We start from the raw sequence: 12,836 nt of genomic DNA, 5'->3' as shown, positions 1-12,836 counted from the left end.
TAACGAGGGGCGAAATTGATGTTTGGGTGTCTCGTGGATGAAGGGAGATTGCAGTGAAAGGTGGATTGCTGTCGTTGAAATTTGGTGTAATGTTTAGTGGAGTTTTTTTTTTCTGTCGTGTTTTTTTTTTTGCACGTGCGTTTTTCTGTATGATTTTTATTTATTTGTCTGCTTATATTTCAAAGGTGCCGAGGAACGTTGTGTTTTTTTTTTTTTAGGATAGTTTGTGTAGGATGCGTCGTGTGTTTTAAGTCTTTGGACATTTTCAAACAATAAGGGGTTTTGTGGTCCGCCTGTGTATATACCGCTTGAGTATGCGAGCCGTGTGATAAACCAAAAACATCTTGTTTTTACACATCCCAAAGAACCGAAGTATGGCTGGAATACTCATGTGGAGGAGTTGGTGTCCCTTTATCCTGGTATTTTGGGACCCGGGCGCCGCACGCCTCAGTTGAATTGATATAATCGAGGTGAGATTTTTTGTGATATTCCTTTTGTTCTTGTGCATCGTGAGCATATTTGGTGTCAGGGCTACTCTTACTTTATCCTGCAGCACCCGAAGATCTTTATGAAGTGTCCTCCTGTTGTTGTTGTCTGCTCCAAGTGGTGTTGGCTGAAGTTAATCAACATGGCTACCGAGGAGGATAAGGATGATGATTGACAGAGTGAGGAGCATTAAATTTTGACGACACAAGAGTCTGTAAGTGATTTGGTGCAGCCTATACGTGACAGTTGGGGGGGGGGGGGGTTCAATGTGCATCGCAATGTTATTGGATTCATGATATAAAGACAATACGACTGGTTCCAAAATGAGGAAGCTTAAGTGTTCCATTTTGCCTTTTTGGAGCATGGTGGATCAAATTTTGGATGACGCGAGGTGACCCGGCGGAATTCCTGAGCTGTTTTCAAGGCCCAGCCTTACCTCACTTCAAAAGAACCGTGTTCGGCAGTCGTTAGATCAATTTGACGTGTTGGGTGGCGGCGAGCTGGAATAACAGTAGTTTCGGCGCCTCTATTTGCTTTATATCGATCTTCCCGTTATTGGGCATATCGTTGAAGCTTACGCCAAGTCCAACCGACGGGTAACCATGCCTTGAGTGGATTTTGAAGCATTCTTCAGGAGGCGGGTGACCTCGTGAAGCGGGAGGGGCCTGCACATTGCAAGAGATGATGAACTGCCGCAGAGGTTAGACAAACCCCATCGTTTGTTTCTTTAAAATTTCTTTCTTCTTATATTGACTTTTTTTTTGTTAATGCTTTCTTTGTATGTGTTGCTTTTTTGGTTTCTTGTGGGAGATTTCTGCCTTTGGGACCTAGAAAAAAAAAGGTGAAGGTGACTGTTACTCTATGGCTTTTTGTGTTTTTGTTTTTGTTGTGTTTGTGTGGCTCACAGGCACTGTTGAGGCGGTGGATGGCGACATTGACTGTGGGACAGCGAGGGCGTGCCACCCCTGGGGGAATACTGATACGGAGAATAAGGAACAGGTACCATGCGTGCGTGGGAAGCGCATGAACCTTCGTTTAATGTTGGATGTTGCAGCGGAGAGGGCTGATGTGGCAGCTGGGAAAGCTGCCACTGCAGTGTATGGGTTTTGTCCTGTAGTTGATCAACTTGATGTGTTTACGCTGGCTTTAGCTCCTTCCGTGGCAACTCTCAGCGCCACCGGCGGTTTGTACAGTCTTACACACAACGTTGGACAAAAGTATCTCTCCGCATATGGGTTTGGAATGTCAAACAGCACGCTGTTCCCCCAGAAGGGTCACTCCACAGGGGCTGTTGTAGTCGTGGGAGACGGGATGTCACTGTGTGGGTCCCCCCACTCCGTAGCACTTGTTCATACCCTACTTCTGGACATTGGCTTTCACCGGGGGCGGTTTAACTACATTGGCGCTAGAAAGGCCTCACCACCACCGAATGCCACATACAGTGGCACAAGCAATGCTACCCGGGGCTCTCACAAAGCCGATAACGAAGAGACTGAAGTTGCTGTACAACCGGCAATGGTCGGATTCCGCCCCACGTGTGATGAGAATGACGAATGTCTCTTTGATTCTGCAAGTATATGTGTTGGGGATAAAATTGGACATAAAAATTGTGCAAAATGTTACGACTCCCCTTCGGACATCATGAAGGAGAACCTTGTCGTGTGGACATCGTACTATGGAACCGATGCGCATGGTCGCCCAATGCGGAGTGGTGGACTCAACCCGCTGAATTATAGACAGTTTGCTGGAATTCGGTTGTTTAGAGACCTTGAGAAGGCACTCAAGCGCCTGAAGTCGGGTTCGCTGGGTTGGTAGTTGCGGGGTAATGAGGCAGCAGAAGAAGATGGTGCTATTTACTGAGTTATGCGCGCAATTGTGGCGAGGAAACAAGACGAGACGGCTAGGGGGACAAAAAAAAAAATGGAGGAGATGTCGAGAGCTATTTGTATGTGTGTCTTTTCCTCCACCTTTCTTTTTTTTTTTGTCTTTGGGTTTGTGGTTGTTATTGTATCCGTTTAGTAAATAAAAGGATTAGTGTTCTCGCGGTTTCCACAAATTCTTTCCGCAAGTTTTCGTGCTTGCTGATACACGAGGCTTGCTGCTCCTACCCCGTTTTGGTGGCATCCCCTCCTCCTCCTCCTCCTCCTCATGCAAAGCCTACGACCCGTATATTAGTCCACTTCGTTGAAATGTATTTATTTATTTATTTTTCTTTTGTTGTTGTTTTGTTTTTGGGCAGGTGTCGGGGATTGCCACCGCATTTTTTTTTTTTTTGTGACCCTTCTAGTCATAGTCGCCTGTTTCATTGGTGCGGTTGATGCACAGAGCACTGCATGTGCTTCGGGCACGGCTTTCCAACCGCGGGAAGTGAATAGGCCCCGTTACCTTGGTAAGCAAGTGGATCTTCGGTATGGGGTGTTCGAGTTTCGTGCTCTTTGGAGATGATTACGTTTGGATTTTGTCCATTTGTGGATGAGCTTCAGGCATTTTGACCTCACCAGGACGGGTTCACTGCTCTTTAGTCTTCGTGTAGGGGACTGCGTCTGTATGTTAATCTATGGTCAGGGATCAGCATTAAACCGAACCTCCGACGTTCTCAATGCGGTGTTGTTCGCTGAAGTATGCGATGCGCGCGGCGACGGTGAGTGGGCGTTTTTTAATTTTCTTATACTGCGCTTCATGATGACCCAGGGTCGATACACTTACGCGAACAACACGTCATACTCAACATGCTCAGGCTTTGAGCTCATTTGCGACAGCCACAATCACTGTTGTTACGCCTCTGGGAGTGTCTGTGTCGGTTTGCCTGACGATAATAATTGTGCCAAATGTTTGGCAAGGGAGGCATTGAAGAAGGTATAGGCGACGGTCTGGGTCCCGTATTACAGGACGAACACTGACAGTAAGGTGCTTAAAAGCAGACAACCCGATTCTGCATAGTTTCAGCGATTTATGATGGGTGTTTTGGGGGCAGCCTCAAGAGCATTTGGGAACCAGCGGTATATCGCTTGCGGGACTTGCTTGTGACAATAATTGAGTTAAAGATGTATAATATACATTTATAGTGGTCTCACGATGAGATAAGCGTTCTTAAATTGAGAGCTGGGTGAAATGTACATGCGTGATTATTATTACTACTATTACTCCTTTTTTTGTGCCTATTTTTTTTTTTCCTATTGAAATCCTCTCCGTAAACGACTACTGATAGTTATGAAGTAGGAAAAGGGGAAATAACAAGTTCCATGTCATGCCTCACTTCCTTCGGACCTCCATAGCAGCTGTTGGGCTGTGCGGGGCGGTGACCATACTTTACAACCGTTTGTGGGCACATCGAACATCACCTGAACGCAACAAGGAGCTTTTTCGCCTATCTGCAGTGGCACTATCTAGTGAGGTGGTGAACACCGTTCTTTTTCGTGACAAAGAGTCACTGAAGCTGCTTCGCCGTTTTGTGAAGGATGTGTCCTTACATCCGGCTACGGTGGGGGCTGTTAAATCACATTTTAGGGCGGAATTCACTACAAACAAAGAAACGGTCGCCGCACTGCGCAAGTTTGTTGTGAAAGAGATCATCTGCGACAAGTGGGTTGCTGATGAGCTTATCGGCATGTCGAAAGAAGCCGGAAAAGAGATCATTGAGGACCCGACCATATACCCTGACCTTTCCTTGCGTTTGCTTGCCTCTGCGGCTCAAGAGGGATTACAAACGCGCCCATTTAAGGATGCCTTGCGAGGTGCACTGGTGTCGGCTTTCTGCTTGGCTTTTTTGGGGTCTCAGCCGGAATTCATTGTCAAGGAAATTAAAAAAACGAAATAGTCAAAAACCGGCACGGCCCATATTATTGTTATTTTTTGGTATCTGTCTGTGTGTGTGTGTGTGCTTGTTTTCTTTGGGGATGTGCTGGTTATGCTTTGGCTGCGTTGGTGTTGAGTTTTTTTTTTTGTGGACGTGTTTGTGTATGTTGGTATATGTGCATGTGTGTTGCTGCGCCGTGGGCCGTGAATGGGGTTGTGTGATGAAGTTAACGGATAAAAGTACAATGGAATTGAAGTATGTAGGTTTTTACATCCCCATTAAAACAAAAAAAAATAATAATAATCTCATGGCGATAGTAGCGTCACCTGCGTGCTCGTGTCTACGTGTACTGTGAAGGCGGCTGCTTTATTCGCTTTGAGGTCTCCCCATTCTCTTTTTTTTTAATTTCTCTGATTTGTGCCTCTGGTCGCCCTCAAGAGCCATTCCGTTCGTGTGGTGTGTAGAATGGGCTGCTTTGACATCATTCTGTGCATTGCTCCCCCAGCATTCGGCGGTGAAGGGAACTCTTTGCCTGAGGAGCAGTCTAGGCTTGCATTGGAGGGTCTCGCGAGTCGTGTCGATCAGGTGCTGAGTCATGCCACTCCCCGTCGTATAGTGAGCGCCATTGCCGCGCGTGTCCGTTCCGCTCCCGCCTTCTCTCATCAGATGAATATTCTTGTTGGTGCTGAATGTTCCAGGGAAATTCTTCTGGGGCTCCTTTATGAACTTATTTACCAGCATCATGGAGATGATGCTCTGCCCCTGCAGTGTATGTTTTTTGCGTCTGACCAGTCTTCGATACGGTGTGAAACTGTCGGTCAAGAGGCGATGGGGTCTGTGATGGAGTTGGTGCGTGGGATGGGGCATATTGTATTGGTTGCACTGAAATTTAGAGGTCGAACGATGACCCTCGTTGTGGTGGAGCAGCTATCTACAACTCTTATTGCTTCCATGCTGGGTTGTGTATGGTGCAACCTGTGGCTCGTACAGGGCAGCCTTGACTCTGTGGAGCGCTCCATTTCAGTGCTGCGGGAGGCGCTTTCCGTGCTGGACGCTGTGGAGGGCTTCTGCAACCTTCCGGAGGACACGATCGCGGGGAGAGCAGATGTGGGGGCAGTTTTACAGACAGATGTCCTGTCGGATGAGGAGGCGCAGCGTCTTGCCGCACGCTGGCAACAGTTTACCCTGGGACATGAAACGAGGTATGACTACAGGCGTCTTGCGGACGAAAATGCGGCGCTGCGCATTGCACGCACAGAACTGCAGGTTCGTCTGGGGAAGCGGGAGGAGTGCTTCGCCAAGGAAATTGAAGTCAAGGAGCGTGAAATAGCACGTCTACGACACTTGTTGCGGCAAACCGAGGTGAATTGGGAGAAACTGAACACAGCTGAGGCGAGAGGCATGCAACTGGAGTCACGCCTCGATGAAAAAGACGATAAGTGTCGACTTCAGAAGGACCAAATGGAGGTGTGTAGGCAGATGCAACCAATAGAAATGGATTGTCACAACGGACCGGAGCAACTGAGTGACGGAATTGACTCCGAAAAAGATGGGGAGATTATAAACCGGCTTAGGCAGGAGTTGTCAGAGGCGCAGGCGAGGTTGTGTCGCGTGGAGCAACAGTGGGAGGCGTTAAAGGAAGAGAATTTGCAGAATGTCATGGAATTTCATGAGAGAGAAAAGGAGTGGCAAGTAGAGTTGAAGCGGGGGGAAGATGAACGGGGGATCCTTGCGGAGGAGTGCCGTCAACTCCGCTCCGTTGTAACCTCCCAAGGCTCCAGCCTGGACCTCGTCAAGGAGGCTATTGAATCCACGCGTTTGCTTCAAGAGCAGGAATTGGATGATCTTTTGAAAAAAATAAGGGCCCTTTCCTCGGCCAGTGCATATGCAAGCCATCGGCGTGTTTCGCCGCGCCGTGGAAAACACTTGGATTTTTGGAACGGCCTGCGGTTGCTCTCGCCATTGCCCATTGTCAAGGACTGTTATTCATCTTGAGGAAGGCATTGTGTTTTTGTTTGCTGTTTTCCTTTTACCTCGCTCTTGTTGCTGCGCGTATGTTGATAGGGTGTGCTGTTATTGTTGTTATGTTTTCCTTTGAGACAGGTTGTTGTTATGCATGCCGAACGGTGTGCGTGTTTTGTTTATGTTGTCTGCTTTACATCTTTTTGACCTCCTCTTTGCTTTTGCTGGCAAGGTACACTGCTGAATACACAGACGCTTAGATATATAAATAAATAAATAGAGAGAAAAAGAGAGGGATAGGTTAGTAGGGCGAGGGGTCGCATACACATTGGTCCTTAAACACACGTTTGTGTGGCTCACCACTTCTAGCAAAGAGCAACGATGCATGGATCAGCAGAAAGCTCGTCAGTCAGTCTCTTGCAACTCATGTCTACCCAGCGTGGCTGGAAAACCTATCGCGTGCGTGGGCAGATGTTTGAGGTGGAGGAACGATATACATTGATGTCGGTTGTGGGGCATGGGGCGTATGGGGTTGTGTGTGCGGCGTTTGACAGTACGGAATTTCGAGATGTAGCCATCAAACGCGTCAGTCACATTTTTGATGATCTTGTGGATGGCCGACGCATCTGGCGGGAAGTATTAATACAACGTATTCTTCAAGAGAATGGCTGCCGCAACATATTAAACCTTATAAGAATTGCGCCACCCAAAGAAGGTGTAGCAGAATTCTGTGATTTGTGTATAGTGAATGAACTTTACGATACCGATCTTCACGCGGCTATTCATCGTGCTAAAGATACCTCTGTGAATATGCTTCAGCGAATTATGGTACGTGTACTGCGTTGTTTGGCTGACATGCATTCTATGGGCATCATTCATCGTGATATTAAGCCAAGCAATATTTTACTTGGGGATAAACACGATAGCGACAATGCAGTGGTGTGTGACTTTGGGCTCGCACGGGCAGGCCTCTTAGATTTAAACGAACCATTAGATCTCACGGACTACGTCGTTACTCGTTGGTACCGTCCACCAGAGCTCTTACTAATGTGTCAGTATAGTTTTCCCATTGACATGTGGGCCATGGGGTGTATTATCGCGGAGTATGTGATAGGACGTCCACTGTTTGGTGGCTGTGACTATATTCATCAGATGCAGCTGGTGCTTTCCAGCGTTCCGGTGACAGGAGTTGAGTTCATTGAGAGTCTGAGCGGAAGCGCCTTGGGATTCATTAGGGAAAATGTGATGAAATACAAAGATAAACGGCCACTCGCAGATGTGTTGGAGGGTCTCTCGGCTGAAGGCATTGATTTGGTAACAAAGCTTCTTACCTTTGAACCCAAAAACCGGTTGACGGCGAAGCAAGCCCTGCAACACTCTTTTTTTGCCTCTGTTGGAGGCGAGGGAGTATCGCAGTGTACTCGTCCACCCAAGAAGGACCTTTCCTTTGATCTACACGCAGATATCTCAGAGGCGCAGCTGCGGCGTTTTATATGGGCGGAGGTGTTACACTATCAAGAGGAGGAAACAAAGAAGAAGGGAGGGAGGCAATCGTAGCAAGAAACAAACCGCAGAAAACAAAAACAACATGGAAGGAAAGTGAGTGAGATCCTCACACACATAGAAAAAAAAAACGCCACAATACGTGCAGGGAATAAGCAATAATAATGAGAATCAACGAAAAGTTGAATGTGGCTGTTTACAGGTGATAAACGTTTTTTTTTTTTCTGTGCTCGTTGCAGCTTCTGCTACCGGGGTGTAGGGGAATGGATTTGTCGGTTTCTGTCCACAGCCTTTTTGCTGGCGGGTGTTGGCGTTTTAGACGGCCTTGCAGAATTTATTGTGGTGTGTGGCGTGAGTCACGCCGGCGGCGCTCGTCCTCCCCTACCTATTTGCTCTACGCCGCCTGTCTCTTCTTCTTACCCAGCGAGAGTGACAGAGAGACAGGACAATGCGGACCGCGTGGCGATGAGAAGAGTGCAAATTCAGGGTAAGGACGGATGCCGCCTGTGTTGTATTATTTTTCTTGTTGTCTGCGGCTGCGGATGAGACGTGCCACGTGGCGGTGAATTGAAAGGACATCACCCCTCATGACAATAAAACGGGCGTTTTTTCTGCCCCTTTTCTGCTGCTAAGCATGCCGCTTAAAGGTGTCAATCAAACCAAATAAGTAATCTGTTGCGCGAAATCAATAGAGAGAAAAACTTGAAGTGTTTCCAAGGGCGTACTCACACTCACACACAAAGAAAAAATATTATAATAAGGGAAAGAGGAGGAACTATAGAAAAAAAAATAAAAGAGGGTCGTCGCACTCATCTTTCACGGTTTTTATGTGTTTTGCGGCAGATGCTCTATGGAATTATTCTGCTGGTATTGCTGGAGTGGAAGCTGGGTCTGTTGCGCTCCCTGCTTACGGTGGTACTCCACACGGTGGAGCGTTACTCGGCGCCAACCATCACGGTATCCTTGCCGAGGACAAAGTTTGATGTGGCGCCAGCCGCGAACCCCCTCACACCCCGATCAGGGCCCCCAGGTACAATACAGTGCTATGATAAGGGCACGAATACACAGATTGGTCTTGTAACCGTCACGACTCCAGACGAGGTGCGTGCGGCGGTCTCTCGGGCCCGAATCGCCCAAAAGTCCTGGGCAAAGACGTCCTTTTCAACAAGACGAAAGTTGCTTTTTAGTTTGATGGATTACGTCTTGCAGCACCAGAGCTTTATTTGTGAAACTGCCTGCGTGGAGTGTGGAAAAACTATGATAGACGGTTCACTTGGTGAAATGCTCACCACTCTGGAGAAGCTTCGCTGGACGGCGGCGTATGGAGAGGATGTCTTAGCTGAAGAGGTACGAGACGTAGGCCTCATGACGTTTCACAAGCGCGCCGCCGTGAATTACGTTCCTTTTGGTGTTATTGGGGCCATTGTGTCGTGGAATTATCCCTTCCATAATATTTATGGGCCAATGATATCCGCATTATTTGCTGGCAACGCATTTGTGGGAAAGGTATCTGAATACTCTTCCTACTACGCGGCATATTATCAGTCTATTGTGAGGGAAGGCTTGAAGAATTTGGGTCAGTCTCCGGATCTTGTGACGTTTGTCACGGGGTTTGCGGAAACGGGGGAGACGCTTGTTAGTTCCGTAGATAAGCTCACATTTATTGGCTCCCCCGCCATTGGGAAACTCGTTATGCGCAACGCCTCAGCGACACTTACTCCTGTTGTATTAGAACTTGGCGGCAAGGATCCTGCGGTGGTGTGTGACGATGTGGACTTGGATCAGGTGGTTCCTATCATTTTGCGTGGCACGTACCAAAACTGCGGTCAAAATTGCGTTGGACTGGAACGTGTTATTGTGCAGGAGTCCATTCACGATTGCCTAGTTGAAAGGCTGGAAAAGGCTGTCAAGACACTAACGCAAGGTCCGGCCTCGCAGGGATTGTATGACATGGGAGCTATGACAATGGGAGAGGCCTCTCTACAGAAAATTCAGAAGCTTGTCGACGATACCGTCGCAGCAGGTGCCACTCTTGTTTGTGGTGGTAAACCCAGCAATGGTTTTTTCCCACCAACCATCCTGAAGAACGTCACACCTACGATGCCTATTGCGAGGGAAGAAGTCTTTGGGCCTGTGCTTGTCGTGATGAAGTTTAAAACCGACGAGGATGCAGTGAAAATGGTCAACGCATGTGAGTATGGTCTGGGCTCGAGTGTCTTTTCAGAGGACATCAAGCGTGCGAGACGGATTGCAGACCAACTAAGGTCAGGAATGACGAACATCAACGACTTTGGCATTAATTACCTTTGTCAGTCGTTGCCCTTTGGCGGGGTAGGAGTCAGTGGATTTGATCGATTTGCCGGCAGAGAAGGTCTTCGTGGCAATTGCGTTGTGCGGGCCTCAACGACAGACCGCATCCCCGGTGTGAAGACGGTCATACCGCTCATTCTACAATACCCAATCACGGATGCCGCTTTTACCTTTATGGAATCCCTATCGCAAGTTATATACGGGCCGATGCTGTCTTCTATGAAGGCATTGATTAAACTCTTCTCTATTAAACCTGAAACCTCGAAGAAGTACTAACGCAACGATATTTATGCTTGGATTCATGGATGGACGCATGCGAATGTACACCTATATAAGCATAGAGAGAGAGGCCAACCATGGGGGAAAAATATATGTGGCAAAAGCGTAGAAGACAAAGGTCAAAATGGAAAAAAAATAGTGAGAAAGAGAGAGTGACGTAACACCCATGCACCTGGAAATAACTTATATGTATATAATAGATAGATATAAGGGAACAAAGACACACTGACATGGGGTTAAGGGGGAGGAGGTAATAGATATATGGGAAGTGTGGCAGGGGGTGAAGGAGGGAGGGAAGAAATGGGGGTATTACATATATATATATATTGGCTTGTCATTGGAGGGGGTGTGAGGAACTTTCGTTCATGTGCGTGTACATCTGTGTGTTCGCGTCTTTCTTTCCGCGTGACTTTGTTGCTTGTTGGGGCGTTGTTGTTGTTGTTGTTTTTTCTTTCCTTTGCGTGTCTGTTGAATTGTGTCAGTGCCGGCTGACATATTTTTGCCCGAACATTTCTTCTATTCTTCACTCGGACGGGAGTTTTGTGCCTTGGCGTGAGAGAAGTTGATGACCATCTGCCCAGGTCTGTGTGGGGAGTTAGCTGTCACGCCATTCCGCGTCTTCTTGGGAACTCTCCCCACACTCGCTCTGGAGGAGCGCTTTTTACGACAACTACAGCCAGTGCACGCATGGTACAGTAGTCGCAAACGTGTGAAGGAGCAGGCGAATGAATTCATTGAAATTGACCTAGCCTCGTGTGATTTGGAGCTGCTCTTGCGCTACTCGCATGTTTACTACGTGAGACGTCAGTTGTTTGACGAGGCAATTGATAAACAGCTCACGCTTCTGGATACGGGTAAGGCGCCAAAGATGGCCGAGCCAGCGATGCTGCAGTGTCTGCATGCCTGTAATACGGATATAGGCGAGCGATTGCACTATGAAGTGATGAAGCTGCAAGCGTCAAAGAAGGCAGCGTGCGTTCCCAACAGACGCGAGTTGGACCCCAGCCTTCCTCTGGAGATTTACGACTACACGTGTATGATGCGAATGGTGGAAGAAGACATGTGTGGGGTTGAGGATGCGGAGATGAGGGCACGGTCGTATCTTCCGCGTAGTCTGGTCGAGGCGAAGGTGCAACACCTCACAGAGAAGTTACTGGGTTCCGACGCCAAAGGGGCCTTGGAGAAGAGGGAGATCAAACTGTTAAACCGCATGGTTCCACCAGATTACATCAAAGTTGGATGTGTTGAGAAACTACGCCCGTGTGATGTGACTGCGTATTTTCGTTTTTACGGCGAGCGCATCAGTAAGGCGAGCACAGAGAATTATTTCAAGCGAGCCCTTTGGGGTCATGTATACCGTAAGTATGCGACAACTCCCTCCTTCCTACGAGGTATTTCCATGTATTGGGCACGGCACAGCGGGTTAGACACCTCTGCTCACGCAACCACCATGCCACAGGATCTTGCAGTTGCAGTTTGCAAACAACAAACTCTTTTTTCTGCCATTAAGTTTCGGTCGCAGTACATGTACGCGTCTCCGGATTTGGCACGTCAGCTCTGGCGAAGGGATGTGGTAATTCCACTTATGCGTCTATTTCCTCTGATGGGGGCACAAGCCGCGGAGGATCTGGCTGCCAGTGTCCTCGTGGATGCGTTCTGGGCACGACTGCCAATAAGTGATGAGGAAAATCTTCTCAACGACTCTATCGTTCGCTTAGTGCGTCAGTTTGTAGACGAAACCAGCAACATCTACGAAGCCAGTACAGAGGCGGTGCTGAAGCGTGTGGAAGAAGGGTGTAGGTTGGCAGTGCCGCATCTAACAGCGGAGGAGGTGCAACGGATGAATCCAACGCAGGACGAAAAAGTCACAAATGAGGCAGTTGCATAACAACTTGGAAAAGGCTTTGAAGGACGGCGATTAGTTCTCATGTGAATGGGGGAGTGAACGGGGGATGAGGATGTTTGCAATGGCTCACATGAGACCGAAGAGAGGGGAAAAAAAACACGGGAGGTCAGCGAAGAAGGTGTCCAGCCCCCGTTGTTGCAAAGAAAGGTGTGAGAAAGGTGGCGAAGCTTACAAAGAAACAACGGCAAAAGCTGCGATAGGGGGAAAAAGAGACATGCGATTACTTGTTTTTGTCTCTCTCTCACACATACACACATAATTTCTATTTGTCTGTTTTCTTTCTGTCTTTTTTTTTTTTTGTTTAATTGCCTCGGCAACCCATGTGCAAGAGATCGCATGGGAAGGGAGGGACTTGCGAGGCTGTTGGCCACGGAGGTGCTAGGTGGAGACATTAATGCCTGCTGTGGCTTGCTGCGTCGAATATTCAGCGAGACTGTAGAGGAAGATGTCATTCGTGAACTAGAGCGTAGTGGGCAGGGCCTTGTTAGTGATGTTCTAACCTTGGGGAAAGTCTGTTTAGTTGATAACGCGTCTCTTGTGCGTCCTGGCTCTGTGGCAGTTCTTTGTCATGCTTCGCAGCGTCTAGGTGACTGG

At 48.1% G+C, this 12,836-nt stretch overlaps 7 protein-coding genes and 1 pseudogene across 7 annotated transcripts, besides 7 other annotated features; all 8 read left to right on the top strand.

Moving 5' to 3' along the window:
• Window positions 1–102: 102 nt before the first annotated feature.
• Window positions 103–131: a sequence feature (A-rich).
• Window positions 132–233: 102 nt separating this feature from the next.
• TraAM80_08457 (hypothetical protein) lies at window positions 234–731 on the top strand (annotated as a pseudogene).
• A 616-nt stretch (window positions 732–1,347) lies between these two features.
• TraAM80_08456 (uncharacterized protein) lies at window positions 1,348–2,301 on the top strand (the record flags this gene model as incomplete). Its single annotated transcript, XM_029385207.1, has 1 exon — window positions 1,348–2,301. The coding sequence occupies one exon, from the start codon at window positions 1,348–1,350 to the stop codon at window positions 2,299–2,301; it is 954 nt and encodes a 317-aa protein (XP_029234957.1).
• A 153-nt stretch (window positions 2,302–2,454) lies between these two features.
• Window positions 2,455–2,495: a sequence feature (A-rich).
• A 114-nt stretch (window positions 2,496–2,609) lies between these two features.
• Window positions 2,610–2,634: a microsatellite.
• Window positions 2,635–2,676: 42 nt separating this feature from the next.
• Window positions 2,677–2,718: a sequence feature (A-rich).
• A 240-nt stretch (window positions 2,719–2,958) lies between these two features.
• On the top strand, window positions 2,959–3,348 carry TraAM80_08455 (uncharacterized protein; the record flags this gene model as incomplete). The annotated part of the gene is made up of 1 exon (XM_029385206.1): window positions 2,959–3,348. The coding sequence occupies one exon, from the start codon at window positions 2,959–2,961 to the stop codon at window positions 3,346–3,348; it is 390 nt and encodes a 129-aa protein (XP_029234956.1).
• A 385-nt stretch (window positions 3,349–3,733) lies between these two features.
• TraAM80_08454 (uncharacterized protein) lies at window positions 3,734–4,303 on the top strand (the record flags this gene model as incomplete). Its single annotated transcript, XM_029385205.1, has 1 exon — window positions 3,734–4,303. The coding sequence occupies one exon, from the start codon at window positions 3,734–3,736 to the stop codon at window positions 4,301–4,303; it is 570 nt and encodes a 189-aa protein (XP_029234955.1).
• Window positions 4,304–4,747: 444 nt separating this feature from the next.
• Window positions 4,748–6,277, top strand: TraAM80_08453 (uncharacterized protein; the record flags this gene model as incomplete). Its single annotated transcript, XM_029385204.1, has 1 exon — window positions 4,748–6,277. The coding sequence occupies one exon, from the start codon at window positions 4,748–4,750 to the stop codon at window positions 6,275–6,277; it is 1,530 nt and encodes a 509-aa protein (XP_029234954.1).
• A 224-nt stretch (window positions 6,278–6,501) lies between these two features.
• Window positions 6,502–6,523: a microsatellite.
• A 102-nt stretch (window positions 6,524–6,625) lies between these two features.
• TraAM80_08452 (putative mitogen-activated protein kinase 5, putative,protein kinase) lies at window positions 6,626–7,801 on the top strand (the record flags this gene model as incomplete). The annotated part of the gene is made up of 1 exon (XM_029385203.1): window positions 6,626–7,801. The coding sequence occupies one exon, from the start codon at window positions 6,626–6,628 to the stop codon at window positions 7,799–7,801; it is 1,176 nt and encodes a 391-aa protein (XP_029234953.1).
• Window positions 7,802–8,590: 789 nt separating this feature from the next.
• TraAM80_08451 (putative aldehyde dehydrogenase) lies at window positions 8,591–10,333 on the top strand (the record flags this gene model as incomplete). Its single annotated transcript, XM_029385202.1, has 1 exon — window positions 8,591–10,333. The coding sequence occupies one exon, from the start codon at window positions 8,591–8,593 to the stop codon at window positions 10,331–10,333; it is 1,743 nt and encodes a 580-aa protein (XP_029234952.1).
• Window positions 10,334–10,747: 414 nt separating this feature from the next.
• Window positions 10,748–10,785: a microsatellite.
• A 116-nt stretch (window positions 10,786–10,901) lies between these two features.
• On the top strand, window positions 10,902–12,224 carry TraAM80_08450 (uncharacterized protein; the record flags this gene model as incomplete). The annotated part of the gene is made up of 1 exon (XM_029385201.1): window positions 10,902–12,224. The coding sequence occupies one exon, from the start codon at window positions 10,902–10,904 to the stop codon at window positions 12,222–12,224; it is 1,323 nt and encodes a 440-aa protein (XP_029234951.1).
• A 277-nt stretch (window positions 12,225–12,501) lies between these two features.
• Window positions 12,502–12,545: a sequence feature (A-rich).
• Window positions 12,546–12,836: the final 291 nt, after the last annotated feature.

Source organism: Trypanosoma rangeli, assembly GCF_003719475.1.
Source record: "Trypanosoma rangeli strain AM80 chromosome Unknown Tra_15.4_contig_00417, whole genome shotgun sequence".
Taxonomy (NCBI): Eukaryota; Euglenozoa; class Kinetoplastea; order Trypanosomatida; family Trypanosomatidae; genus Trypanosoma; species Trypanosoma rangeli.
The sequence above is the reverse complement of the archived record's forward strand: the minus strand, read 5'-3'. Positions and strand labels throughout refer to the sequence as shown.